At 35.9% G+C, this 25,118-nt stretch overlaps 1 protein-coding gene across 4 annotated transcripts in view; it reads left to right on the top strand.

Moving 5' to 3' along the window:
• The window catches only part of FBXL4 (F-box and leucine rich repeat protein 4), a 73,675-nt gene extending 55,932 nt beyond the window's left edge, over positions 1-17,743 (top strand). For all 4 annotated transcript variants that reach the window (XM_055113976.2, XM_034962566.3, XM_034962564.3 and 1 more), the window contains 3 exons: positions 11,159-11,230; positions 16,100-16,412; positions 17,381-17,743. In XM_055113976.2, coding sequence (XP_054969951.1) covers positions 11,159-11,230; positions 16,100-16,412; positions 17,381-17,544 — 549 coding nt within the window. In that variant the 3' untranslated portion in view covers positions 17,545-17,743. The remainder of the gene's footprint in view (positions 1-11,158; positions 11,231-16,099; positions 16,413-17,380) is intronic.
• Positions 17,744-25,118: the final 7,375 nt, after the last annotated feature.

Genomic DNA, 25,118 nt, shown 5'->3' with positions numbered 1-25,118 from the left:
AAAGTTATAGGACTGTAATATGTAAACTGCCATGTCTTTAAATTTTTTTTTTTTTTTTTTTTTGGTAGAGATAGGGTCTCACTGTGTTTCTCAGGCTGGTCTCAACCTCCTGGGCTCAAGTGATCCTCCTGCCTCAGCCTTCAAGTGCTTGGATTATATGCATGAGCCACCACATCCAGCCCCATGTCTTTTTGACTGCAAATCTCTGCATCCATTGTAGGTTGTTATGCAAATTGATCAGTCGAGTATCTGTGAGGAAAGATGTATTCGACTATATTATTGTAGGAAAGATCCAATACAGTGATAAAAATAGGCTTCAAAATGAGACTGCAGGGCAAGGCAAAGGTGTGTGAACATTTAGTCTTAGATTTTGTTTCATCACACACAAGGATTTTAAGAATTTGACAAATTATCTGAACCTTAAACTGAAACTTGTATGTTAGAGCTAAAATTCTGAGTCTGTGGTCTAGGGTAGCTATTAAACATCTACAGTTAGGTTTAGAGAACTTTCTTCTTTTTCCTCAAAGGCAGTGTAAGGAACTTTATTAATTTTTGCAATTTATGATATTTAGCCTTTTCTTTTTAGAGATCTGTCAGAATTCTAACTCCCCACCACAATGTTGATCTTAAAGTTGTGAAAGACAATATTATTTTCAAGGTGATTATGTATCAGTATATAATCTATACCGTATTGTGTATTTGAACTGTATAAAAGAATAACTTCTAGTAGATGGTTCATAGCAAATCTGGACAAAGTAATTGAATTTAAATATTCTAAAATGGTGATTATTTCTACATATGTTTAGTTTCAAGTACTTTAAATAGGTCTTAAAATACTTCAACTTTTTTTTGGTTGTTTTTTTTGTTTTTGAGATGGAGTCTCGCTGTGATGCCCAGGCTGTAGTGCAGTGGAGCGATCTTGGCTCCCTGCAACCTCCGCCTCCCTAGTTCAAGCAATTCTCCTGCTGCAGCCTCCCGAGTAGCTGGGACTACAGGCGTGTGCCACCATGCCCGGCTGATTTTTATACTTTTAGTAGAGATAGGGTTTCACCATATTTGCCAGGCTGGTCTTGAACTCCTGACCTCAAGTGATCTGCCGGCCTCAGCCTCCCAAAGTGCTGGGATTACAGGCATGAATCACTGCACATGGCTTTCAACTTTTATTCTATATTCTTCTTCACCAAGTTTATTGAAATTGGAAGAGTGGAGCCCAAAAAAATTTAATTAGAGAAAGATTTACACTTATACATGTATTTTACACTCCAGTAATTGAGTGGTTGTGTTCTTAGGATTTCTTTGGAGACATTTGTTATGCAAATTTATGAATTTTCATTTAGTGAATATACTTTTATAAAATTTCACCACCTTACTCTGAGATAGTGCTCTGATGTGTTTGAAATGTAGTATAATCAATGAAAGTACATTTGTTTCTGATCACGTTATATAACTAGTCTATATTTTAGCTAGTCTTTGTCTGTAATATGTACACTTGTTACCTGTCCCTTATTAATATGCTTTCTAGGAATCATGTTTTAGAATGGAGAATACTAATTTGGAATCCTACTGTCCTATATTGAGTGTTATAATTAAGGGTTACATTCTTTATTAAAGATAACCAACAATTCTTAACACTGAGCAAAAAAAGTCATAAACTAGTTGTAACAGCTAAAAACTTACATTAATGTAAAATAGCAAACATATTACTGCATACACTGATTATACAAGGGCTCAGTATATTATAAAATGTACAGGTATGCATAAATATAATTCTAAGCTATAAATCTGGACTATCTAAAAGTTATATTTGAGTATAATAAATATTGGTTATTTTTATTAAGTAGTTTTGCTTAGCACTTTAGAAGCCTGGAGGGTGGGAAGTTATAAAGTTTATGGGTAACGTTTCTTAAAAAGCTGTCAATGAAAATTTGAATTCATGCCTTTTATCTATTAATAAATTTCTTCTTAACAAGTAAAGGCATTAATAATAATTCTTTATAACTGAATGGCACTTCATATCTGCATACACCATACTTCCACATCTGTTATCCATCATTTCACTAACTAAAACTGTTTTTGAAACTGAAATCATTGTTTTTTTTTTTTTTTTTGAGACAGGGTGTCACTCTGTCACCCAGGCTAGAGCAGTGGTGTGATCTCAGCTCACTGCAACCTCTGCCTGCCAGGTTCAAGTGATCCTTCTAGCTCAGCCTCCAAAGTATCTGGGACTATAGGCACGCACCACCGTGCCAGGCTAATTTTTGTATTTTTTGTAGAGATGGGGTTTTGCCATGTTCCCAGGCTGGTCTCAAACTCCTGAGCTCAAGTGATCTGCCCACCTCAGCCTCCCAAAGTGCAGTGAAATCATTTTCTTAGCAGTAGTCATTGTAGTCATTGTAGTAGTCTGAGTATTTGGAGGCTTCACTAAAGGACACTAGGGGGAATAAACTTGCTAAACAAACAAGAAGGCAGTTGTGAAAGTAGGGGGAAACAGTCTTCCTCCTGTTATAATCATTGGAGTATGGTGTTTATGGACTAATTCCTTTACAGTCCTTTCCTGAGTTGTATAGGAAGGTCCGGAACCCTGATGCTATAAGCATGCTTTACAGTTGTTTTTGCCTAATTGCATTAATAAAAACTGTTCACGTTGAACTTGTCTCTTGCCTTTCTCTCCAGTTATAACTTGTTATAATATTTTGCTGTTTACTTCTTTACCTTTGGCATTTCACAATGGCTGAGTGTCATGTGACCGACTTGAATATTTAATTATGTGTTTACTCTTCCAATTTGGTCCCAGGTTAAGAAGCGTATGCTTCTTATGTGTGGGGAGTTGTTGAATTTATTACTTGAAGTTATTCATTGGGTTTTGAAGCTGCTGAACAGGGTTAATAGGTAGATTTTAGGTGGAATGTAAATAAATCATTGTTTATGAACATGTATTCTACTGCTAGATGACAGCATGCACCTAGAGTATGTTTTGGTAATTCTGTAGAAGAAATTATCATGGACCCAGTCACTCCTTAGTGAATGCCTTGCCATAGTTGTTTAAGTAAGGTTGCCCTTTGTTTGAAAATTACAAACTCATTTGAAAATGAATCTGCTGCCTTGCACTATTAAAGCTGCTATTTTAATTATATTTTAGTTTTGTAGAACTACTCTTGTACTTCTATTGAATGAGTTTTTGAGACCTAACCAGCAGAATGTGTAGACTTGGGGACCTGAAAGATACTTTATGTCTTAAATAAGAGGTTCATAGAATTTTTCACTTTTCATTTCTGAGTAAATAAAATACTGTGCCATTTTCACAGTACACCTAATAATATAGCTTTGATCCATCCATTTGTGTGTTCTAGATATGTAGCAGTGCTGCATATACTCATTATAGTAGAATTGTTTTGTTCTCCTAAGTAGAGATTGGCAAACTTTTTCTGTGAAGGGCTAGGTAGTAAATACTTTAGGCCTTGCAGGCCCTATGGGCTCTATCACAGCTACTCAATCCTGCTGTTGTAGTGTGAAAACAGTCACAGACAATACATTAATGAGTGGGTATGTCTGTGTTCCAGTAAAACTTTATTTACAAAAACAGGCAGTAGGCTGGATTTGGCCTGTGGACAGTAGTTTGCCAACTCCTGCTCCAAACTATTGAGTTGGTGGTCTCTACAAAATCAGGTCCTTCTGTATCTGGAAATGAAGAGTTAATTTCTCTGTAGTTTATTCTCTTTGCTTTGACATCAGTAACAACATTTTAATTCTGAATACTAATAGCATGGAGAAAGAATATTTTAAAGATATTTTAGGAGGAAACGGGTTAACTGGATTTAAAGACATTGTAAACTGATTCCATAGGCATGTTCTCTAAACCTGGGTACTCCCAGAGTCTCTGGCTTTTGCTGATGAGCTTTGCTGGAGAAAGCCATGAAACTGTGTTAATTTGTGCTTACTCACCTCAGTGCTACCTGTCAGCCCTTTGATTTATTTCTATTTGACCTCTTGTTAATTCCTCACAGTATCTCTTCCAAGGTCATCATTGTTCTTTCCATTACCATCACTTCCATCTCGCAATATCTTGGTCTCAGCATTTGATCTCACGTCTCTTATTCAGCAAAGATCAGTTATATCATTCAACATAAATCTCTTTTGTTCTATGTTAATTCCTTTTCAAGCTGAGGATTTTAAAAATGATAGTTCTAATATTAAATGATTTTTTAATTCCCAGTTTAATGTACAGACTGATATAAGTTACTGTAAAATATTTGCTGTGAATTTCTCTTCTATGACTTGAAATTCTCCCAGAGAAAATAATGCATCTACCATTTCACAAATGTTTTCTAGACATACATAATTAGACTTCAGTTCAAAAGTGAGTTAGGAGGATATGCTGTTAGGTCTGTGCCTTAAAGTTACAATCTTTAAGATACATAATAAGCAGAAGTTGTGATTTCTCTGAAGAACAGTCCAGACAGGTTAATATAGTATTCTTGACAATAAATATTTTTTCTTACCATTATCTTACTTTTTTTGTTTGTTTCTTTTGCAGACAGGTTCTTGCTCATTCGCTTAGGCTGGAGTACAGTGGCATGATCACAGCTCATTGCAGCCTTGACCTCCTGGTCTCAAGCAATCTTCCCACCTCAGCCTCCCAAGTAGCTGGGACCACAGGCATGTGCCACTATTCCTGGCTAATTTTTTTTATTTTTATTTATTTACATTTTTTGTAGAGATGAGTTCACACCATGTTGCCCAGGCTGGTTTTGAAATCCTGGGCTCAAGCTGTCCTCCCTCCTTGGCCTCCCAGAGTGTTAGAATTATAGGCGTGAGCCACCACACCTGGCCTTACTCTTACTTTTAATTCAAAGAACTGATTGTATAGGGAATTTACCTCAAACTGTATCATGAGAATCTTATTGTCCCAGTCTGGGGATAATCAGCTAGGTGACAGTGTTCCAAGCCACCCCACCCAGGAGTTTGGATGGAAGTCTTAGAGAAAGAAGAGATTTTGTTTTGGGCAGATATACCAAAAAGTATATAGTGACCTGGTATTGGCCATGCCTCCTGGTCAGAACTGAGCTAAGCCTTCTACTGGTCCTGCAGTATCCGCAGTGCCACTGCAGAGCAGGACCTCTATACCTTCAGCAGAAGTCCTGGTTCTAGAAGGGAGCAATGTGCAAGACCCTTAGACAAGGAGGAATAAAAAAAGATGGGGTCAGGAGATGGCAGTTCAAAGAAATAGTGAAAGTACCTTGTGAAAAAGAACTAGAAATTTTGAAACATAAATAGACTAAAACAAGAACACATAGTTGTGAAAAAAACTGATTGGAAATCTAGCAAATAAAGTATAGTCATTAGGAAATAATGAATAGATGTGATAAATTCTAAATTGGACACAGGATTACTAAATTAGAAGAGAAGTCTGAGGAATGTACTCAGATTTGTAAAAGGTATGTCAGACACTGCTGTAAGTTTTATACACACCCACACAATCTCAATCAATAAATCTCTCTCTCTCTCTCTCTCTCATTTACTCCTAAGGCAAGGCAGTCCTACTCATTTAATAAATATATATTGTGCCTACTATATACTAGTGACTCTGTTATTTATCTATTGCTATATATCAATTGCTTCAAAATTAGTGGCTTAAAACAACCTACATGTATTATCTCACACGTTTTCTGTGGGTCAGGAACCTGGGAGTGGTTTAGCTGGGTAGTTTTGGCTCAGGGTCTCTAAGGAGATTGCAGCCAGGTTGTTAACTGGTGCTTGACTATGGCTGGTGGCTCAGCCTCCAAACTCAGGGGGATGTTGCTACAGTTCCCCTTCAGCTTGTGACCAGAGGCCCCTGTTCCCTCCACACAGGCCTCTCCATAGGCTGCCTGAGTGTCCTCATGACATGGCAGCTGGCTTCCCCCCAAGGGATCAAGTTGGGAGGGAGGAAGCCAAGACAGGAGCCACAGCCTTTTTATAACTGTATTAGGAGGGTTCCAAATCAGAACCAATAGGAGATAAAGATATTTATTATAAGGAATTGGCTGACATGATATGAGGCTGGCAAGTCTCAAAATCTGCAGGACGAATTGGCAAGCTGGAAACCCAGGAGAGCTGACAGTGTAGTTGTAGTCTGACAGGTAGCAGGTTTAAGACCCAGGAAGAGCTGATGTTTCAGTTTATAACCAAATTCAGGAAGAAACCAGCGTCCCAGTTTGAAGGCCATCAGACATTGTTTTTTTTCCTGAATTTGGAAGAATTCTCTCTTATTTGAGGGAGGGTCAGCCTGTTTTTTCTATTCAGGCCTTCAGCTGATCAGATGAGGCCCATCCACATTAGGTAGGGCAATGTGCTTTATTCAGTCTACTGATTTAAATGTTAATCTCATCCAAAAACAACCTCACAGAAACACCCAGAATTGGCAGGGCGCAGTGACTCACACCTGTAATTTCAGCACTTTAGGAGGCCGAGGTGGGTGGATTATGAGGTCAGGAGGTCGAGACCATCCTGGCCAACATGGTGAAACCCCATCTCTGCATAATATAAAAATTAGCTGGGTGTGGTGGCACATGCCTGTAATCCCAGCCACTTGGGAGGCTGAGGCAGGAGAATCGCTTAAACCAGGGAGTCAGAGGTTGCAGTGAGCTGAGATTGTGCCACTACACTCAAGCCTGGGGACAGAGTGAGACTCCATCTCAAAAACAAACAAACACCCAGAATTATGTTTAAATATCTGGGCACCCCATGGCCTAGTAAGGCTGATACATAAAATTAACCATCATAAATGTAATATTGAAAGTGACCTATATCACCTCTACAATATACTGTTTGTTAAAAGTGAGTCGCTAAGTTAAGCCCACTCTCTCAAAGGGAGAGGAATTAAGCTCTACCTCTGGAAGGAAAGCATATAGAATAACACGTGGACATATTTTTCAAACCACTCTAACCGCTGGTACTAGGAGACTCCAGTGTTATACTCCAGTGTTCATTGAATAGAAGTTACTGAAGAAAAAAATGGAAGGAATGGTAGAAAAGTAATATTTGAAGAGAGAATTGTTAAGAATCATTATCTTTCATGAAGAGAGATATGAGTCTTCAGATCAAAATGGGCACTTGGGGTTTTAAACAAAATAAATGAAAATACATTTTTAGACAGATTGTGATGTAATTGCAGGAGATCAAAAATAAAGGGACAAGAGCTATCAGAGACAAAAGATATATTACCTGCAGAGGAAAACAATTAGATTGACAGTAGACTTCTTATCAAGTAAGAGACTCATAAGCAATGGAGTAATGTTTTCAGAGTGTTGAAAGAAGGTAACTGTCATCGAAAATTCGAAGTCTAGCTAAACTTTCGTTCTAGATTGAGGAAAAATCTCAAATATGCACAATAACATTTATTTTAAAAAAAGATTGAGGGTAAACATTAAACTAAGTTATTTAAGTTTCTGTCTTTCTGATTCCCCATTTATAATGATAGGATAGGTAAATAACGGTATTTACCTTATAGGTTAACTGTTCTGTTCACTGTTATATCCCAAGTGCCTAAACGGTGCCTAACACATAGTAGGCATGCAATAACTGTTTATTGAATGAATGAATGAGTGAATAGGATTGTTGTGAGGATTTATATATATAAAGAATTTACAGCAATGCTACCTGACGTGTTAATAAGTACTCAATAAATGTTTGTTGTTAAGATTTTATCACCTGTAGACAGTAAAAGAACGATTAAAAATATTTCTCAACAAAAAGACAAATTCTGTAAGGAAGTATCAGATATAAAAAAAAATTATGACACAGAAATTGATAAAATGCTAGTAAATTAACTAATGACCATGGAGGGGAGATTAATTTAAGAAAAATTAATCTTTTTGTATTATTTCTAAAAGGTAAAAACTAAAACCTTTAAGGTGATTCTAAATTTCACATGAAAGAGCAAAGGGCCAACAGCAGCTAAGAGATGTTTGAAGAATGAGGAAAAGCTATTTGCCATACTAGATTTAAAGACTTATGAAGTATAATAATTAAGACAGAAATATTGGTGCAGGGAATGGAAAATAGACCAGTGAAACAAAATGACCCAGAAGTAGACTCATGCGTATATGGAAACCTTATATATGACAGAAAGCATTACAAATCAGTGGATACAATGAAGTCTTCAATAAATCAAACTGGAACAATGTGGGGAAAATGAAATTTGATATCCTACCATATAAGAATCAATTGTAGTTGGGTTAAAAACCTAAGTGCAAAAAAGAAAGACTCTAAAACTCTGATTTTAAAAAAAAAGAATCTTAGATTCTTCCTTAGCTAAAGAAGAACTTTTTGGAAAAAACAACAGGATACAAACATAAGGGGGAAAAGGATTAATGGCACATTTAATATAGTCATATTAAAATTTAAAATGTTCACATCTCAGAAAATCCAGTGAACAGTGAAAAGACATGCCTCAGAGAAGGTATTTATAGCTGATATAACTGACAAAGATTAGTATCCAGCATGAATAAAGAATTCCAGAAGTCAAGAAGGAAGAAACAACCCAATGGAAAGAAAAATCAGCAAAGGATGTGATTAAGCAATTTACAGAGCAGGAAATATGAATGGCCAATGAACATACGAAAAGATCTTCAGTCTCACTAGTAATCATACTAATGCAAATTATACCATTCTGTACTCATGAGACAGGCAGATATTAAAAAGGATGAAAAGTCTACGTATGTTGGTAAAGATGTGGGGACCTAACAGTCTTACAGTACTGATGGGAGAAGAGGTTAATTTAAGCACTCAGAAGAGCTATTTTGCAAAGCCAAATAAAGTCAAAGAATACATAAACACCTGGAAATTCTCCTTCTGGTGTGTTCTCTAGAGAAATACTCTTCTATAAATGCACAAGGAAGCACATAAAGGAATGTTTATTCTAACACTGTTTGTAATGGTGAAAATTGTAAGCAACTAAATATCAATCAAATGAGAGTGTATGCTATTATATATTTGCATAATGGAATATTATACAATTTCTAATGTTAATATTATATGCTACTTATGAATACATAACGTATAGTAAAATTGTGTATTTTCAAGCATGTTTTAAACACCAAGTCATAATAAAGGTTACCTCTGAGGAAGTACGTGAATGGATGGAGGGATACAAAAATGTAGTGAGGTAAACAAAATATTGAGTTGATAAATTGAGTGGTGGCTACATGGTTATTATGGGCATTCTTTTGGACCCTACACTTGTTTGTATATTTGAGATTCTTCATAGTAAGTAATTTAAATTACCAAACAAGTTTCATTAAAGATTAGTGGACTAGAGCTATATGTATCAACATGGACAGATCCCTCACACTGATGAAGAAGATGCAGAAGTATATTCACATCGTAATACCATTTATATAGAAACCATGTAGAACAATATTATGTGCTACTTATGGATACATAATGTATTGGAAAATTATATATTTTCAAGCATGTTTTAAACACCAAGTCATGATAAAGTTTACCTCTGAGGAAGTATATGAATGGATGGAGCCATACAACAATGTAGCCAGATAAGCAAAGAATGTCAAAATGTTAAGAGTTGATAAAACTGAGTGGTGGCTACATGGGTGTTATATTGGAACCTATACTTGTTTATTTGAGATTCTTCATAGTAAGTAATTTAAAAATAAATTACCAAACAAGTTCTGTGAATTATATGTATGTGTGTATTTATCTGTATGTATGTGTATTTTTTTAATTTAAAATTTCTTACCAACAAGAATTTATGAGATTCTTTCTAAAAATTCTAATATTCTCTGGATCTTACTTAAGGGAAAATCTTATAAAACAACCTTTTAATATGGATATGGTCCTGTAATTAAAAAAAAAACAAACCTAATGTTATGTTCCTGTCTGTTAATTAATTAACATGGCTAAGTATTGTGAAGAACCTGAAAATTAAATTTTCTTAATATACCCTTTCTAATGTTAACATTCTGAGAGCTACATGGGATTGTTTTGTAAATGTTGTTATGTTGAAACTTAAGTATAAAATCAATATAAACTTTTTTTGTTTAAATTCAAAGAAATGCTCAATAATGAAATAATTAGACTTAAGTATAATAGTCCTCTGTGGCCTATTGTAACTATTATTATTTTTGCTTTAAGTAAACTTACATTTGAGAAATGTTTTATTACTTTATTTTCTCAATGAGAATCTTTATCTGGGATTTGACCAAATGTTTTACATTTTCATTGACACATTCTTCACCTTTCCCTCAACTGATAGTTTTTAGTTTCTGATCACTTGGAACAGATTTTTACAGAAGTTGTATAATATCTTAATTTTTAAATATATTTAAAAATGTATAAGATATTTTGCCATGTAAGTTTGAATAGTTTTCTCCTTAATTGATAAAAGAAAAATTAGAAATTTGAATATTTTGCATTATTTTGTTTTTCACAATTTTTCATAGCAGACTTGTTTAAAAAAATATTTTAGGGTGCCATGATTATGTAGCAGTCTTTGGGTTTCTTTAGTGGTGAGACCATTTTCATTGCACAGGATAGATGGGCTTAAATGGCAGGAACATGACTAGAAAGTACATATTATATATATTTCAGTTAGCATGTTGCTACTGACAGGTGCTCAATGGTTGTTGGTATCCTTGTCAGCAAAGAGAATCCTTTGACATTAAAGTCACCAGCTCAATCCTGATTTGGGGTGACTCTATTGGCAGTTCCATCAAGCTGCAGCTGATCAGTGAATGTCAGAGCTGCAGCCATTCTTCAGGAGTGTTACCAGCCTGCTGCGGGTTTTTTGTCTTTTTGTTTTTGTTTTTGGAGGGAGGAGTGGTTTAGCTTGTCTTGTTCAATTGTAGCCAGACTTTCAAATTGCTTACCTTTGGGAAATGAACCGAGAGGTCATAGGGAATATAGGTATCTTTAGGGCATCCAAAACCATATACAAAGTGATTACTTACATGGAGACTAGTAATGATTACCTTGACTCCAAGCCAATCAATGGTGGAGCCTCTGGGGACTCATTAAATGGCATTTGTGGACTCTGTAACCTAGCTTTTGAGCTGCATTTCAGGAAAAGCAGTGACAGCCTTTAATGTCTAATTGACCTCTTCTCTTTGTTTCACTTTCATTCACTTTCCATATTTGCCTCTGATGTGGTCCCTAATGGCAGCAAACAGCACTGCTCAGCATTTTGAACTTCTGCTCAGAGCTTCAGCACCTCAGTTTAGGCAGTTGTGTCATGGTAAGTGTTTGAGAATTCTTTATACTACTCAATTACTTGTTCTCTTTTTCTTCCTATGGGTGAAATGTATCCTGACTCACCCTACCCCACACACACCCACAGTTTTTCAGATTTATGGTTCTCTTCTTTGTCCCTTGCTTTCAAACATTTTTCTTAAATTGGAAAGTATGTCTTTGAAACACTGACATTATTTATCCATGAGAGCAAGGAGAGAAGTATAGCGTGGTGGAATAGAGTATAGTTCTGCCTCAAGCCAGATGTTGTCTCCGACAAGCTAATCACCTCTCTAGGTTTCTTCACAAACTAAGGTGTTAGTCATACCTAAATGCCAATAGTTCAGTAAGTTTTTCACTAAGCTCATTTTAGCTTTTAAATCCTGAGATACTTTTCTTGAAATTTTAATGATAATAGGTTTATTTTATCTGTTTGTTTTTGTGTTTGTTTTACTGTCCTTACTGGTCAAAACAGAAAGATTAACACCCTATGTTGGAACTCTTTTTTGTGTGTGGAAATTTTACTGGTCTGTGAAATATGAAAGCCTAGGGACTGTTGGACTAGATAAGCTTCAAAGTCCTTCCAGATTTTTTTTTTTTTTTTGAGATGGAGTCTTGCTCTGTTGCCCGGGCTGGAGTGCAGCGGCGCGATCTTGACTCACTGCAATCTCCGTCTCCCGGATTCAAGCAATTCTCCTGCCTCAACCTCCCAAGTAGCTGGTATTACAGGCATGTGCCACTACGCCCGGCTAATTTTTTTGTATTTTTAGTAGAGATGGGGTTTCACCCTATTGGGCAGGCTGGTCTTGGGTTTCACCATATTGGGCAGGCTGGTCTTGGGTTTCACCATATTGGGCAGGCTGGTCTTGGGTTTCACCATATTGGGCAGGCTGGTCTTGGGTTTCACCATATTGGGCAGGCTGGTCTTGAACTCCTGACCTTGTGATCCGCCCACCTCGGCCTCCCAAATTGCCGGGATTACAGGTGTGAGCCACCGCGCCCAGCCTAGTCCTTCCAGATTTAAAATACGATTTTATGTGCCCTTGAAAGACCTCATGGAAAGAGTTAAATCTTTTAATCTAAACCACATAATTATATAGCTTTTAAATAATACTGAGATATAAAGGAAAATAGAAATCTTGTGTGGAGAAGGTGTGCATGTGTGTGTTTGTGTGCACACCTACCGTAAGTGAATCTTCCAGTGTAACTGACTGGAAGAATTCATTCCTCCTCACTTCCTCCCCTGTTCCCTAAAACAATGTAGGTTTAGGAGATCCCCAGACCATTCCATTTCTGTCTTGCATTCACTTAGTAGGAAGACTTGAATTAGCAAAATGATTGCAAGATTCTAGAAAACTTCTGGTATGCTAGGGAGTATTTGCTTTAAGTAACCTTACATTTTGAGAAATATTTTATTAGAGTCAATAGACAGGGTCCCTGACCTAAAATGAGTACCATTTGAACACCTCTTAGAGCTCAGTGTGGCTTCAGAAATGCCTCAAGATTTGGCAGTGTAGACTAAGTAGGCCTCTTATGATGACATATTTATCTCTGTGTCCCCATGGTCTTTAAAATCTTGTGGTTAGGTCTTATTAAACCCTAAGTATGGGCTCAGGCCATCTCAGTCTCTAGAAACAGTCTTGGGAGCCCACTAGATTTTCCTCACTTCTGGTCAAATTCTTTCCATAGTAAGCCATTTGATAGGCTTCTGTGGGTCTCTTCAGTGACTCTTCTTGATGGGCCCAATGACATTTGATGGCAGTTTCTGTCACAACAAACCAGCCAGTTACTGCCACTTGGATCTTCCTTATTGCTAGCCTGCTCTCTTTAGATTGGTAAGGACCATTTAACTTTGCTTAGATGTACCTTATTCTGCTTGTTATTTACCTCCCCTTAAACTGGAGCAACATTCCTTAGAAAATCAAGCCTCTGGCCATAGACTCTTTACTGTTGGAATTATATATATGCTTATAATTGAAATTGTATTATTTTAAGTTAGCATTTTCCAGAGTTGACCCATGGAAAATTACCTCTAAAGGATAATCAATTTTAAAGGCTGTGTATTTGGGGGTGGAGTGGAGATTCCTAATGAAATTAGGAAGCCAGGTATGGTTGCTCACACCTATAGTCCCAGCTACTCTGGAGGCTGTTGTAGGAGGATTGCTTGAGCCCAGGAGTTTGAGGCTGCAGTGAGCTATGGTTATACCACCGCACTCCAGCCTGGTCTTAGAGTTTTACAATGGTGTGTGCTACAACAAAGAAACTGTTTACCTTTGCTAAAACCAGTGTTTTCAAACCTTGCCTGACTACTGAACTCATTTTTCTATATTACATTTTCCATATTACATTTTATTGTTGACTGTCAGTATAATAGCAATGTTTAGATTTGTGATATTTATGAAGCAGCTGTTCACAGTATACATACATAGAGCACTGTGCTGACTTTCCCATGGTGATTGTGATCTATTATATACCTTCACTGAGTATTCACCTCATGGCATACTTTCTCTGTAGTGAGTTTAATGTAGATACTAAATTAGTTGTGTCACTTTTTTTCTGAAACTAATCTTTGTGCCACAAGTGCCAGTTAGACAGATTTGCAGTGACAAGAACTTCTGAGGAGTAGTGTCTCACCTGTAATAAACCTGAATATTCTAGTCAATGCCGTAAACATGTTTTTAGGACTACTTAGAAATATTTATTTTTCCTCTTGATTGGGAAAGAGACAAATTTTATCTATTTCTTTTTACTTTTAAAAATGACTTTAAAAAGTTTAAATTCCACTATTATATAATGCTGATTGAAGTAATTTAAAGTTGCCTAAATTAAAGAATCCTAAGACCTACCTGCTATTTTCTTAAGTTTCCTACTAATTATGTGATCCTGGTCAGGTCACTTAAATTCTTGCTGATAGTTCCTCTGTGACATTTGCCCTATTTTTAAAATTAGATAATGAATAAGAAAATAAATATGTCTAATATTTTTGGGGACAAAAGAGTCCTGCATAATATCTAAAATTTAGAAGGAATTATAGTTAATAAAGGAGGGATAGGTTGACTTTGTTCCAGTAAAAAGTATTTAGTTTCGTTTTTATTTTCCCAGCCCTGAATTTGGCATGAGTAGTGCTGTGATAATTTCACAACAACAACAAAAAACTCTTGAAGAAATTTCTCACTGTGTTCTATGCTAGTAGAGAATTTGTTCAAATGCTGCTGAGATTGCCCAGGCACAAATTGGGCACAGTCAGAATCATGGGTTTCATAAAGTTTTTAAATTTTTTTTTTCTAAGTAAGCTAATTGGCTGCCCTAATTATCAAACCCACAGTTTTGTATTGTTCAGGTATACTCACTTAAGGAGATATGTTCCCCCAAACCTGTTTCTCATAGACTTCCGCATGATTCCACCATACATACACTGACATCCAGAACCTCAGAAATCATTACCTCTATATCTAATCTGTCAGCCTTTGGTTCTGACTCAAAAATGCAGCCCCAAATCTGTCAGATTTCTCCATTCCACCATTGCCACCTTAATCCAAGTCCCTGTCATCTGTCCTTTACACTGTTGCAGACCTCTTCAATGAGCTTCCTTCTCCGTTCCTCCCCACTATAGGCCCATCCTCCAGACAGAAGCCAGAGGTGGTTTTGTGTCAGTTTTTATGTAAATAATAATATGTCCTTTGCTTAGAACCCTCCATTGACTTCCTTAGTACTTGAAAGAAAAATCTAACTCCTTCATGGTCTAAATGGCCTGGCCACTGCGTGACTCTGCCCTCCATAGCCCGTCCTCTCCCTCACCACCCTTGGACTGTATGGATCTCATTTTTGTTCCTCGAATGCATCAACCTCATTCCTGGAGATTTCAGCAATTACCACCTCTTCCCTCAACCCCTGACACTCTGATCACTCTCACATCACTCTGTTTTATTATTTTCCCACTATATGTCACTCTTTGAATGTATTTTTTCCTTAATTAGTCTGTGTGTCTTTCCTAGAAATATGGAAAGGGTCTCCTTTTTTCAGTTTACTGCTGGTCCTAGCATCTGGAGTGCTGCGTAGATGTTTGTTGAAAATACAATTAAACAAAAGAACAAAAAGAAATAATCATTGTAATTGTTTACTATTTTGTTTCCTTTTGATAATTTTCCTGGTGATAATTTTAATATCTGATTTTAGCAAAATCAAATGAACCTCTTAAAATAACCTATTTAAAGAAACATTATTAAAGCATGTAAAGCCCAATAACTGAAATGTTTAATCCTTGATTAGTAGAGTCTTGTCCTGTAATCATGAGGTAAGCACTGGACACCTCCAATAACTGACAGTTGATTAACATATTGTAATCTAAATTATTTTCATGTTGTATATGCAGTCCCCAGATGCCTCATTTAACCCAAAACTAGTATCCTTATTAGTATTATCAGCATTTCCACATAGTATTTTAGAGCCTACCAGATGCACATCAGGGAGATCATATATACTTGCCAAAGTATATTAGCCATATATAAAATGGAGGAAAGTAGGTGCTGTCAATGAGTAGCAGCAGCAAGGTTGAAATGGTGGGCATAAAAGAAGAACATATAATCCTTTAATTCTTCATGAGAGACTGAAGACATCAGACTGCTTTGGGATTTAATTCATTAACATCTTCTGTCTGGAGTTCTCTTAAATGGATTTTTAAATAAATGAGTACTCCTGGCTGTTTTATGAAACAGTGGCAGATCCGTGAGGTCAGTGGGCAGATCTGTATTAACAAGGATGTGGATTTGTTTACATGGAAGCAAAGCAATAGGTTATAATTAAGAATCTGACTTACTCTAAACAGTTTGCATGTCTGAGCATAACATGTAAAAGATTGGAATTATTTGATTTCCAGATTGAAGACTATGATGTGATAGCTAGCATGATAGGAGCCAAGTGTAAAAAACTCCGGACCCTGGATCTGTGGAGATGTAAGAATATTACTGAGAATGGAATAGCAGAACTGGCTTCTGGGTGTCCACTACTGGAGGAGCTTGACCTTGGCTGGTGCCCAACTCTGCAGAGCAGCACCGGGTGCTTCACCAGACTGGCACGCCAGCTCCCAAACTTGCAAAAACTCTTTCTTACAGCTAACAGATCTGTATGTGACACAGACATTGATGAATTGGCATGTAATTGTACCAGGTTACAGCAGCTGGACATATTAGGTAAGGTTACAATATATAAATTTGTTTTAAATGTCTGTTTCCTTGACAGAAAAGCCAATCTCAGACTTTTTGTTAGGAAAAAGAAAATTTTTGAATACAATAAAAATTTTGTCCTGATAAGATGGCTTGGTTTGATAGGAAATGCAAGATAGATCAGTTAATATAGGGAATAATTATATATGTACTTCAATAAAATAGTGAGGACAATAACAATTTTATAGTTGAAACTGTAAAAAACTATAACCATTAATTCTTGGTCTACTTGTAAGAGTGAGAATTTACATGAGCTGCGCTCTCTATTTCTATTAAGGAGAGAAGAAATTAATTCATTTGTATAATGAATTCAAGCTAGTTTTTTTAAAGTTTCTTAATTAAAATTCTTGATTAAGGAATATTGTGAAATCTTTATCCCTGATAATTCTAGTGTTTAGGAATAGTTCTACCCCAGGCAGATCTATTGAAAATCTTTTCCAGCTCTGGGATTTCTTGAATCCTTGCTGCATTCATCAGAAAGGAACCCTGTGTAATTTTGTTGCTTCTTACTTTTAGCCAGGGGTGCTAGCAGTGTCACAGTAGTTATCATTGTCCACACAATTGATACTTTGTGAAGTCATATCGCACTTGCACATTTTACATCAAATGCATGGTGAAAACCATTTTGAACTGGGGTGACAGAAATAGGAAAGTCTGGAGGAGCTGATTTGAAGGGGTAGGAGGTAGGAATGAAGATAGTGGGTAGGATATTGGCAAGATTCAGGTCCTAGATGCTAAATTGGCTGGAAAATTCAACTTTTACTTTTTTAACACAACCATTTCAATATGAAGTCATGTTTGAAAAAATGATTTTAATTTGTAAAGGGTTATTTTAAGTTCATTACAAACAATAAATCATGGATGGATTCATTGTTAGCACATTATATAAATGTTATACTTAAGGTGTTTTGTTTTGTTTTGTTTCCCTTAAATAGGAACAAGAATGGTAAGTCCGGCATCCTTAAGAAAACTCCTGGAATCTTGTAAAGATCTTTCTTTACTTGATGTGTCCTTCTGTTCGCAGATTGATAACAGAGCTGTGCTAGAACTGAATGCAAGCTTTCCAAAAGTGTTCATAAAAAAGAGCTTTACTCAGTGACTTAATATATGTTCTGTATTAAAATTAATGTGCTTTGTTGGGGTTTAATTTTGGGATCGATTTTGGGTTTTTAGTTGTTTTAATGGTAAGAATTAAGACATTTGTAGATTTTAAAGAAAAATATGAAATTGTCCATTAAATCAAGTAAAAATGTGCACAAATGTTTTCATAAAATACTGCAAGCATTTCTCTTCAAGAATATGAGTGGCTGATATTATTTTTACCTTATGTTAATCAGTGATATGCTTTAGTCAATAATATGATTGATAAAAGAATAACATGGAATCATGCTAACTTATTTTCAGAGGAACACTGAGCAATAAAGTATTGTGGCATTTATGCAAAAAAAAAGTTAATTTTTTACACCTTCATGTAAGGATGTCTTATTAAGCCTGTGACCTGGCAAGTGTTTTGTTCGGTATGTACAAAATGGTCAGAGCTAGTTGGAGAATGAGACATGCTTTTCCAGCTGTTTGGTTATTTCTCTGGATTAACTGTTCAACTGGAAAATTTTTAGTTTTTCTAGCCAGGTGTGGTGGCACACACTTGTAGTCCTAGCGACACAGGAGGTGGAGGCAGGAGGATTACTTGAGATGGGATTTTGAGACTCTAGTGTACTTATGATTGCACCTGTGAGCAGCCACTGCACTCCAACCTGGGCAATATAGCAAGTCCCTTTCTCTTAAAAAAAATTGTAGTGTTTCCACTTTTCTTCTGATATTTTTGTCTATTTCACTACTGGATAATGCCAATATAAAAATTTGGGTATAATCAAGAATAAGAGGTAAACTACTAAATAAAAAAAGCTTTCCAACTGTTAGAAGCAGATGCCTTAACATTTTGTGAAAGGTAAAGTTTTGAGGTTTCTGAATTATATAAAAAAACATAAATGTGGAGATATATATACACATAATATATACATGTGTATATATTATATATACACATGTGTATATATTATATATACATATATATTATAGATAATATATACCCACATTTATGATTTTTTAATATATACATGTATATATTATATAATTATATATCACATTTATATTATATGTAATATACATGTATATATTATATACATATATAATTATATATAATTATATATATTATATATAGAGAGATATATATCATGCTAGGGTGTGTGGATGCTGGACTATAATGATTTTGCACTTAACAGGACAATGAATTTTGTTATACTACAGTTAATATTAGTTTTGTGTTCAAAAGAGCTGTGCCTTTTCATGCCACAAAATATTTTCTGTCTACTTTCTGAGTAGCAGAATTAATTCATTTTTTTAACAAAACAATGTATGTCAAGTGTTCAGTAGTCACATGAGGAGAATGTTTCTTGTGCTTTGCATTGACTAATTCAATTCTCACAACAACCCTGTAAGATAAATGCCATTACTTACCCCCATTTACAGATGAGGAAACTGAGGCAAAGAAAGATTGAAGAATTTATTTATGATCATACAGCTGCTAGTGGCAGAGCCAACATATAAACCCAGGCCATCTGGCTTCTGAAGCATTGCATTAAACCTGTGCTTTTAAGTGTTCAGGGTAGCTTCTGGCTCTAGGGCAGAGGTCAGGAAACTTTTTCTATAAAGGGCCAGATAGTAAATATTTTAGGCTTTGTGGGCTAAGAGGTAAAACTGAGATTGTTATGTAGATACTTAAATAACTAGAGAGAAATAAAATTTGCACGAAAATTTTATTGACAAAATTCAAAACAATAATTGAGAACAATTTTTTTTGTAATATGGGTTTACTAATGAAAAGAATTAAATATTTACAGGGAGGATCAAAGTTAAGGTTTCGTGTCATTAAAGTTGATTGTAAGTACTCATTTGTTAATGCTGATCTGTAATAAGATTTTATGTATTTTACTTCTGAAAATTCCTTGCAGATAGGTATTGTCAAATACTTACATTAATCCATGAGAATATGATTTTTGTTGAGCATATTCATCACTTGGAAGGTTACTTCTTCTCTGGATATTTTCCTTTTAGCATGTTATTACATTGCAGCTTAATCACTTCCAATTGAAGACTAGGCAGAAGCTCCTCAATTGCACTGTTAAATTGATTTTGAAAAATGGAAATTTCCTTTACATTTGCAAACTCCAAAAAATACTGCAGGCACTATAGTGTGAGCTACAAATTTGTGTGAGAGTGGAGATCCCGCTTCTTTGTCTTACCTTTTGATAGCACAGGAAATGTGTAAAGCAGCTTGTTGTTACTTGTAATTCAAACAATGTTGTCATCAAAATGACTTATGTTTTGCATGTAAACACGTTTTGCCTTGTAATTTTGGCTTGAATTCATTTCAAAATGTTATTAAGTCTTGAGCAAAAGCTAAATTCCAAAGCCATTCAGTGTTCCATAATAGTGGTTGAGGACATGTCTTCTTTTTCAGAAAAATGTCAATATCAGCCCTGAACGCAAAAGCTCACGATAGAACTAACACTATTATGCCAATGTGGTTGGGCAAATCAGCATATTCATCTTCTGTATCTGACAAAAGATAACTGAACCATTGATGTTTAATCTATCAGAAACTATGAGAGCAAATGAAGTTCACCATTGATACCAGTAGTTCAGTAATACAAAATTGAGTCAAATATATCCCACAAAGTACCTGCTGATGAATAATACAGTAAATAACCATAGATTTTAAATACCTTCTTACCTTTTCACAGGCTTTATAAATTTGACAAACGTAATCATTTTGCTTCACACATTTTTAACACCACCAGTTGTAACACATCTTAGCAGATTCTACTTCAGGTTGCATGAAATTTGTGTTTTCTTCTTATAAAATATTCATGCTTGTAATTGTGCCACACAGATAATTCATAGAGACTAATTTCAGTCACTTCAACATTGGCATTGACTTATCAAATAAGCAATAACTAGACAGTGTCAGCAACATCTGTTGACTCATCAAGAGCCAAGGAAAACCACTCAGGGTCATTTGCCTTGTTTTTTATTGACTGTTGATGTTGTTCCCAGTGTTCTCAATTCTTTAAGCAACCATTCTTGACAAAAGGCTAATTTAATAGTCTTAAGTTTACTTTGGACACAGTCCTTCAGCCGATGGAATCAAACACAATTTAGTCATCGTTAGTAAAATGTTTTCCTTGCTTGGTTAACATCTGAGTCACTTTGGCTGCAACTTTATTTTCATTTTTGAGTTTTTTTTTTTTTTTTTTGAGACTGAGTCTCGTTCTTTTGCCCAGGCTGGAGTGCAGTGGCACAATCTCAGTTCACTGCAACCTCCACCCTGCAGGTTCAAGCGAGTCTCCTGCCTCAGCCTCCCAAGTAGCTGAGATTACAGGCTCATGCCACCACACCTAACTAATTTTAATGTTTTTAGTAGAAATGGGGTTTTACCATGTTGTCCAGGCTGGTCTTGAACTCCTGACCTCAAGTGATCCACCCACTTCAGCCTCCCAAAATGCTTGGATTACAGGCATGAACCACCGCATCTGACCTCCCTATAGTATTCTTTAAGAACAGCTATAATGACATTGCATATTAAACATCATACTCTGACATCTAATCTGATTTTTAAAAATTCATATACTAATGTGCCTTAAAAATGTCACTTCAAGTCTACTTTTCTTTTTTTCTCTTGTTTTGATGTTATGGGTAAGCACTAGTAATAAAAAATTTAAAAATATTGTGGTATGACAACATATGTGGCACTCAGAATGCTGGTAACTACATTACTGTAGTTTTTAGTGTGCCAAGTAGCAGTGCAAAATGATGACAGCACCACATAAGTCTCCTTTGCATTTGTTCAACTCTGCCATTCTAATGTGAAAGCAATCATAGACAATACCTAAACGAATGAGTGTGGCCATGTTCCAATAAAATTTCATGAGCACTGAAAGTTGAATTTTACATAATTTTCATGTGTTAACAAAATACTACTGTGTTAGCCATTAGATTTGTTCAGCCATTAGAAAATGTAAAACTGTTCTTATGAGCTGGCTGGATTTGGCTTGTGGACCAAATTTGTGACCCCTATTCCAGAGTATTTTCGAGTCAGTTAATCCATGTTTGCCCATTCCTAATTTTATAAACCACATTCAAACCTGTTAATTCGCTGTTATCATTCTCATTTTGCCATTTAGATTTTAAAATGAAGAGCAGTGTTTTGTTAGAAAAAACAAAGTGTTTACCATAACAAGAAAGATGTGTAGACAAGAAAGATATTTATGTAGACTCTTTGTTTGTTAAATTTTGAAGCCAGGTGATGCATTGTTAGCTTTGACAACTGACTTAAATTTTTGTATAATTATTTATCTTTGCATTTTGCTCAGGTAAATTATCTTCCCAGAGTCTAGAAATAAAGATATCCCTGATCCTGTTTAAGAGCATAAATAATACTCTCAATGTAAATTGTTTTGAAATAAGATCTTAAAAATACAAAATGTAGACAATTAATATTCAGGTGCTTACTTTTGAGCCAATATGTAGCAGAGAAAAACTAATTTCTCTGTGGCAGTATTTTTATTTTTGGCATTTCCCAGGAATTAACTGAAGACTAAAACTCATATGTGAAGTGTAATGACACTAATCAAAGAGTCAGTAAAATTTCCATTTGGCTACCATGTATGTGTGTATATATTTATGTATGTATGTGTGTGTTACATATTTGAGACAGGGTCTCACTCTGTTGCCCCAGGCTGGAGTGCAGTGGCATGATCTCAGCTTACTGCGGCCTCAGTCTCCCAGGCTCAAGCGATCCTCCCACCTCGGCCTCCCGAGTACCTGGGACTACAGACACCACCATGCCTGGCTAATTTTTTTATTTTTTATAGAGACACAGTCTTTCCATGTTGCCTATGTTGGTCTTGAACTCCTGGGCTCAAATAATTTTCCCACCTTGGCCTCCTGTAGTGCTGGGATTACTGGCATAAGCCACTGTGTCAGGCCCCATGTATGTTAATAGTGAATGTTTGGCTTTTCATTTGTTACTTTCAGCTATTAAAGGATACCTATTACAGACACAGGAATTTACATTTTCAAAGTCATTTTTGACACATCAGTGCTGCATATACTTTTCTCCTTTTAGCACATTTGATATTGATACTTCAGAGAAACTTTTTTAACTACCCTTAAAATCTTGTCAATGACCATTAACTGCCAATCATCACCTCATTTGCTTTTTTTGACAACATACTACTAGAAACCTAGGCTGTGAGTGTAAAACCATAGCTGTTAGAATCATTTTTTTGGCAATAGCTCACATTCTGTTAAGAGTCATTTGCTTTAATCAAAGATCATGATTTATTATATATTTTTTATAAGTAGGGATGGGGCCAAGATTATTCCTTTGGCACAGCAGTAAGTGTGCTCAAGATCTTTGCCTGTAAGCTTGAATATTTGGCTTAAATTTTGTGCATATGAATACTGTTAAAGGTATATTTGACTACATTTTGAAAGGAAAAAGGTAGTCCTGCTAAAATTGACATTTAGGGATATTTTAATCTATGTATTTGGTAAAGTAATTAGTGAAGTATTAGTTATAAAAATTTTAAGGAAAACATTTAAAAGCAAAATAGTCGTATCAGATAAATAGAGTAGAATACACTAAAGATAAAACAAGTCTCTGTTACAAATGAAGTTGTCTATACAGACGACTGAGATATTTTAATTTTATTTACATAAAAATGCTGTTCAATATCTAATGATTTCTGTGGTTTGTATTCTGTACTTTAGAGTAATAAAATAAGTTTGAGTATCTCATTAGTTCACTTTCAAAATTGATCATTTCAGGACACTGCTGAATATAATGGAAGGTTTGGGTAAATAGGTTTGTGTCACAGCCCCTATGAAATTACCAGCCTAGATGAGGAGCCATCGCCTGTGTACAGAACTCTTTTTTTTTTTTTAATTTCTCCATATATATATTTTTTATTATTATTACACTTTTAAGTTTTAGGGTACATGTGCACAATGTGCAGTTAGTTACATATGTATACATGTGCCATGCTGGTGCGCTGCACCCACTAACTCGTCATCTAGCGTTAGGTATATCTCCTAATGCTATCCCTCCCCCCTCCCCCCACCCCACAACAGTCCCCAGAGTGTGATGTTCCCCTTCCTGTGTCCATGTGTTCTCATTGTTCAATTACCACCTATGAGTGAGAATATGCGGTGTTTGGTTTTTTGTACTTGCGATAGTTTACTGAGAATGATGATTTCCAATTTCATCCATGTCTCTACAAAGGACATGAACTCATCATTTTTTATGGCTGCATAGTATTCCATGGTGTATATGTGCCACATTTTCTTAATCCAGTCTATCACTGCTGGACATTTGGGTTGGTTCCAAGTCTTTGCTATTGTGAATACTGCCACAATAAACATACGTGTGCGTGTGTCTTTATAGCAGCATGATTTATAGTCCTTTGGGTATATACCCAGTACTGGGATGGCTGGGTCAAATGGTATTTCTAGTTCTAGATCCCTGAGGAATCGCCACACTGACTTCCACAATGGTTGAACTAGTTTACAGTCCCACCAACAGTGTAAAAGTGTTCCTATTTCTCCACATCCTCTCCAGCACCTGTTGTTTCCTGACTTTTTAATGATTGCCATTCTAACTGGTATGAGATGGTATCTCATTGTGGTTTTGATTTGCATTTCTCTGATGGCCAGTGATGGTGAGCATTTTTTCATGTGTTTTTTGGCTGCAGAAATGTCTTCTTTTGAGAAGTGTCTGTTCATGTCCTTCGCCCACTTTTTGATGGGGTTGTTGTTTTCTTGTAAATTTGTTTGAGTTCATTGTAGATTCTGGATATTAGCCCTTTGTCAGATGAGTAGGTTGCGAAAATTTTCTCCCATTTTGTAGGTTGCCTGTTCACTCTGATGGTAGTTTCTTTTGCTGTGCAGAAGCTCTTTAGTTTAATTAGATCCCATTTGTCCATTTTGGCTTTTGTTGCCATTGCTTTTGGTGTTTTAGACATGAAGTCCTTGCCCATGCCTATGTCCTGAATGGTAATGCCTAGGTTTTCTTCTAGGGTTTTTATGGTTTTAGGTCTAAAGTTTAAGTCTTTAATCCATCTTCAATTGATTTTTGTATAAGGTGTAAGGAAGGGATCCAGTTTCAGCTTTCTACATATGGCTAGCCAGTTTTCCCAGCACCATTTATTAAATAGGGAATCCTTTCCCCATTGCTTGTTTTTCTCAGGTTTGTCAAAGATCAGATAGTTGTAGATATGTGGCATTATTTCTGAGGGCTCTGTTCTGTTCCATTGATCTATATCTCTGTTTTGGTACCAGTACCATGCTGTTTTGGTTACTGTAGCCTTGTAGTATAGTTTGAAGTCAGGTAGTGTGATGCCTCCAGCTTTGTTCTTTTGGCTTAGGATTGACTTGGCGATGTGGGCTCTTTTTTGTTTCCATATGAACTTTAAAGTAGTTTTTTCCAATTCTGTGAAGAAAGTCATTGGCAGCTTGATGGGGATGGCATTGAATCTGTAAATTACCTTGGGCAGTATGGCCATTTTCATGATATTGATTCTTCCTACCCATGAGCATGGAATGTTCTTCCATTTG

The sequence above is a fragment of the Pan paniscus genome, chromosome 5 (assembly GCF_029289425.2).
Source record: "Pan paniscus chromosome 5, NHGRI_mPanPan1-v2.0_pri, whole genome shotgun sequence".
Classification (NCBI taxonomy): Eukaryota; Metazoa; Chordata; class Mammalia; order Primates; family Hominidae; genus Pan; species Pan paniscus.
Note: the sequence above shows the minus strand (reverse complement) of the source record. Positions and strands in the feature narration are given on the sequence as shown.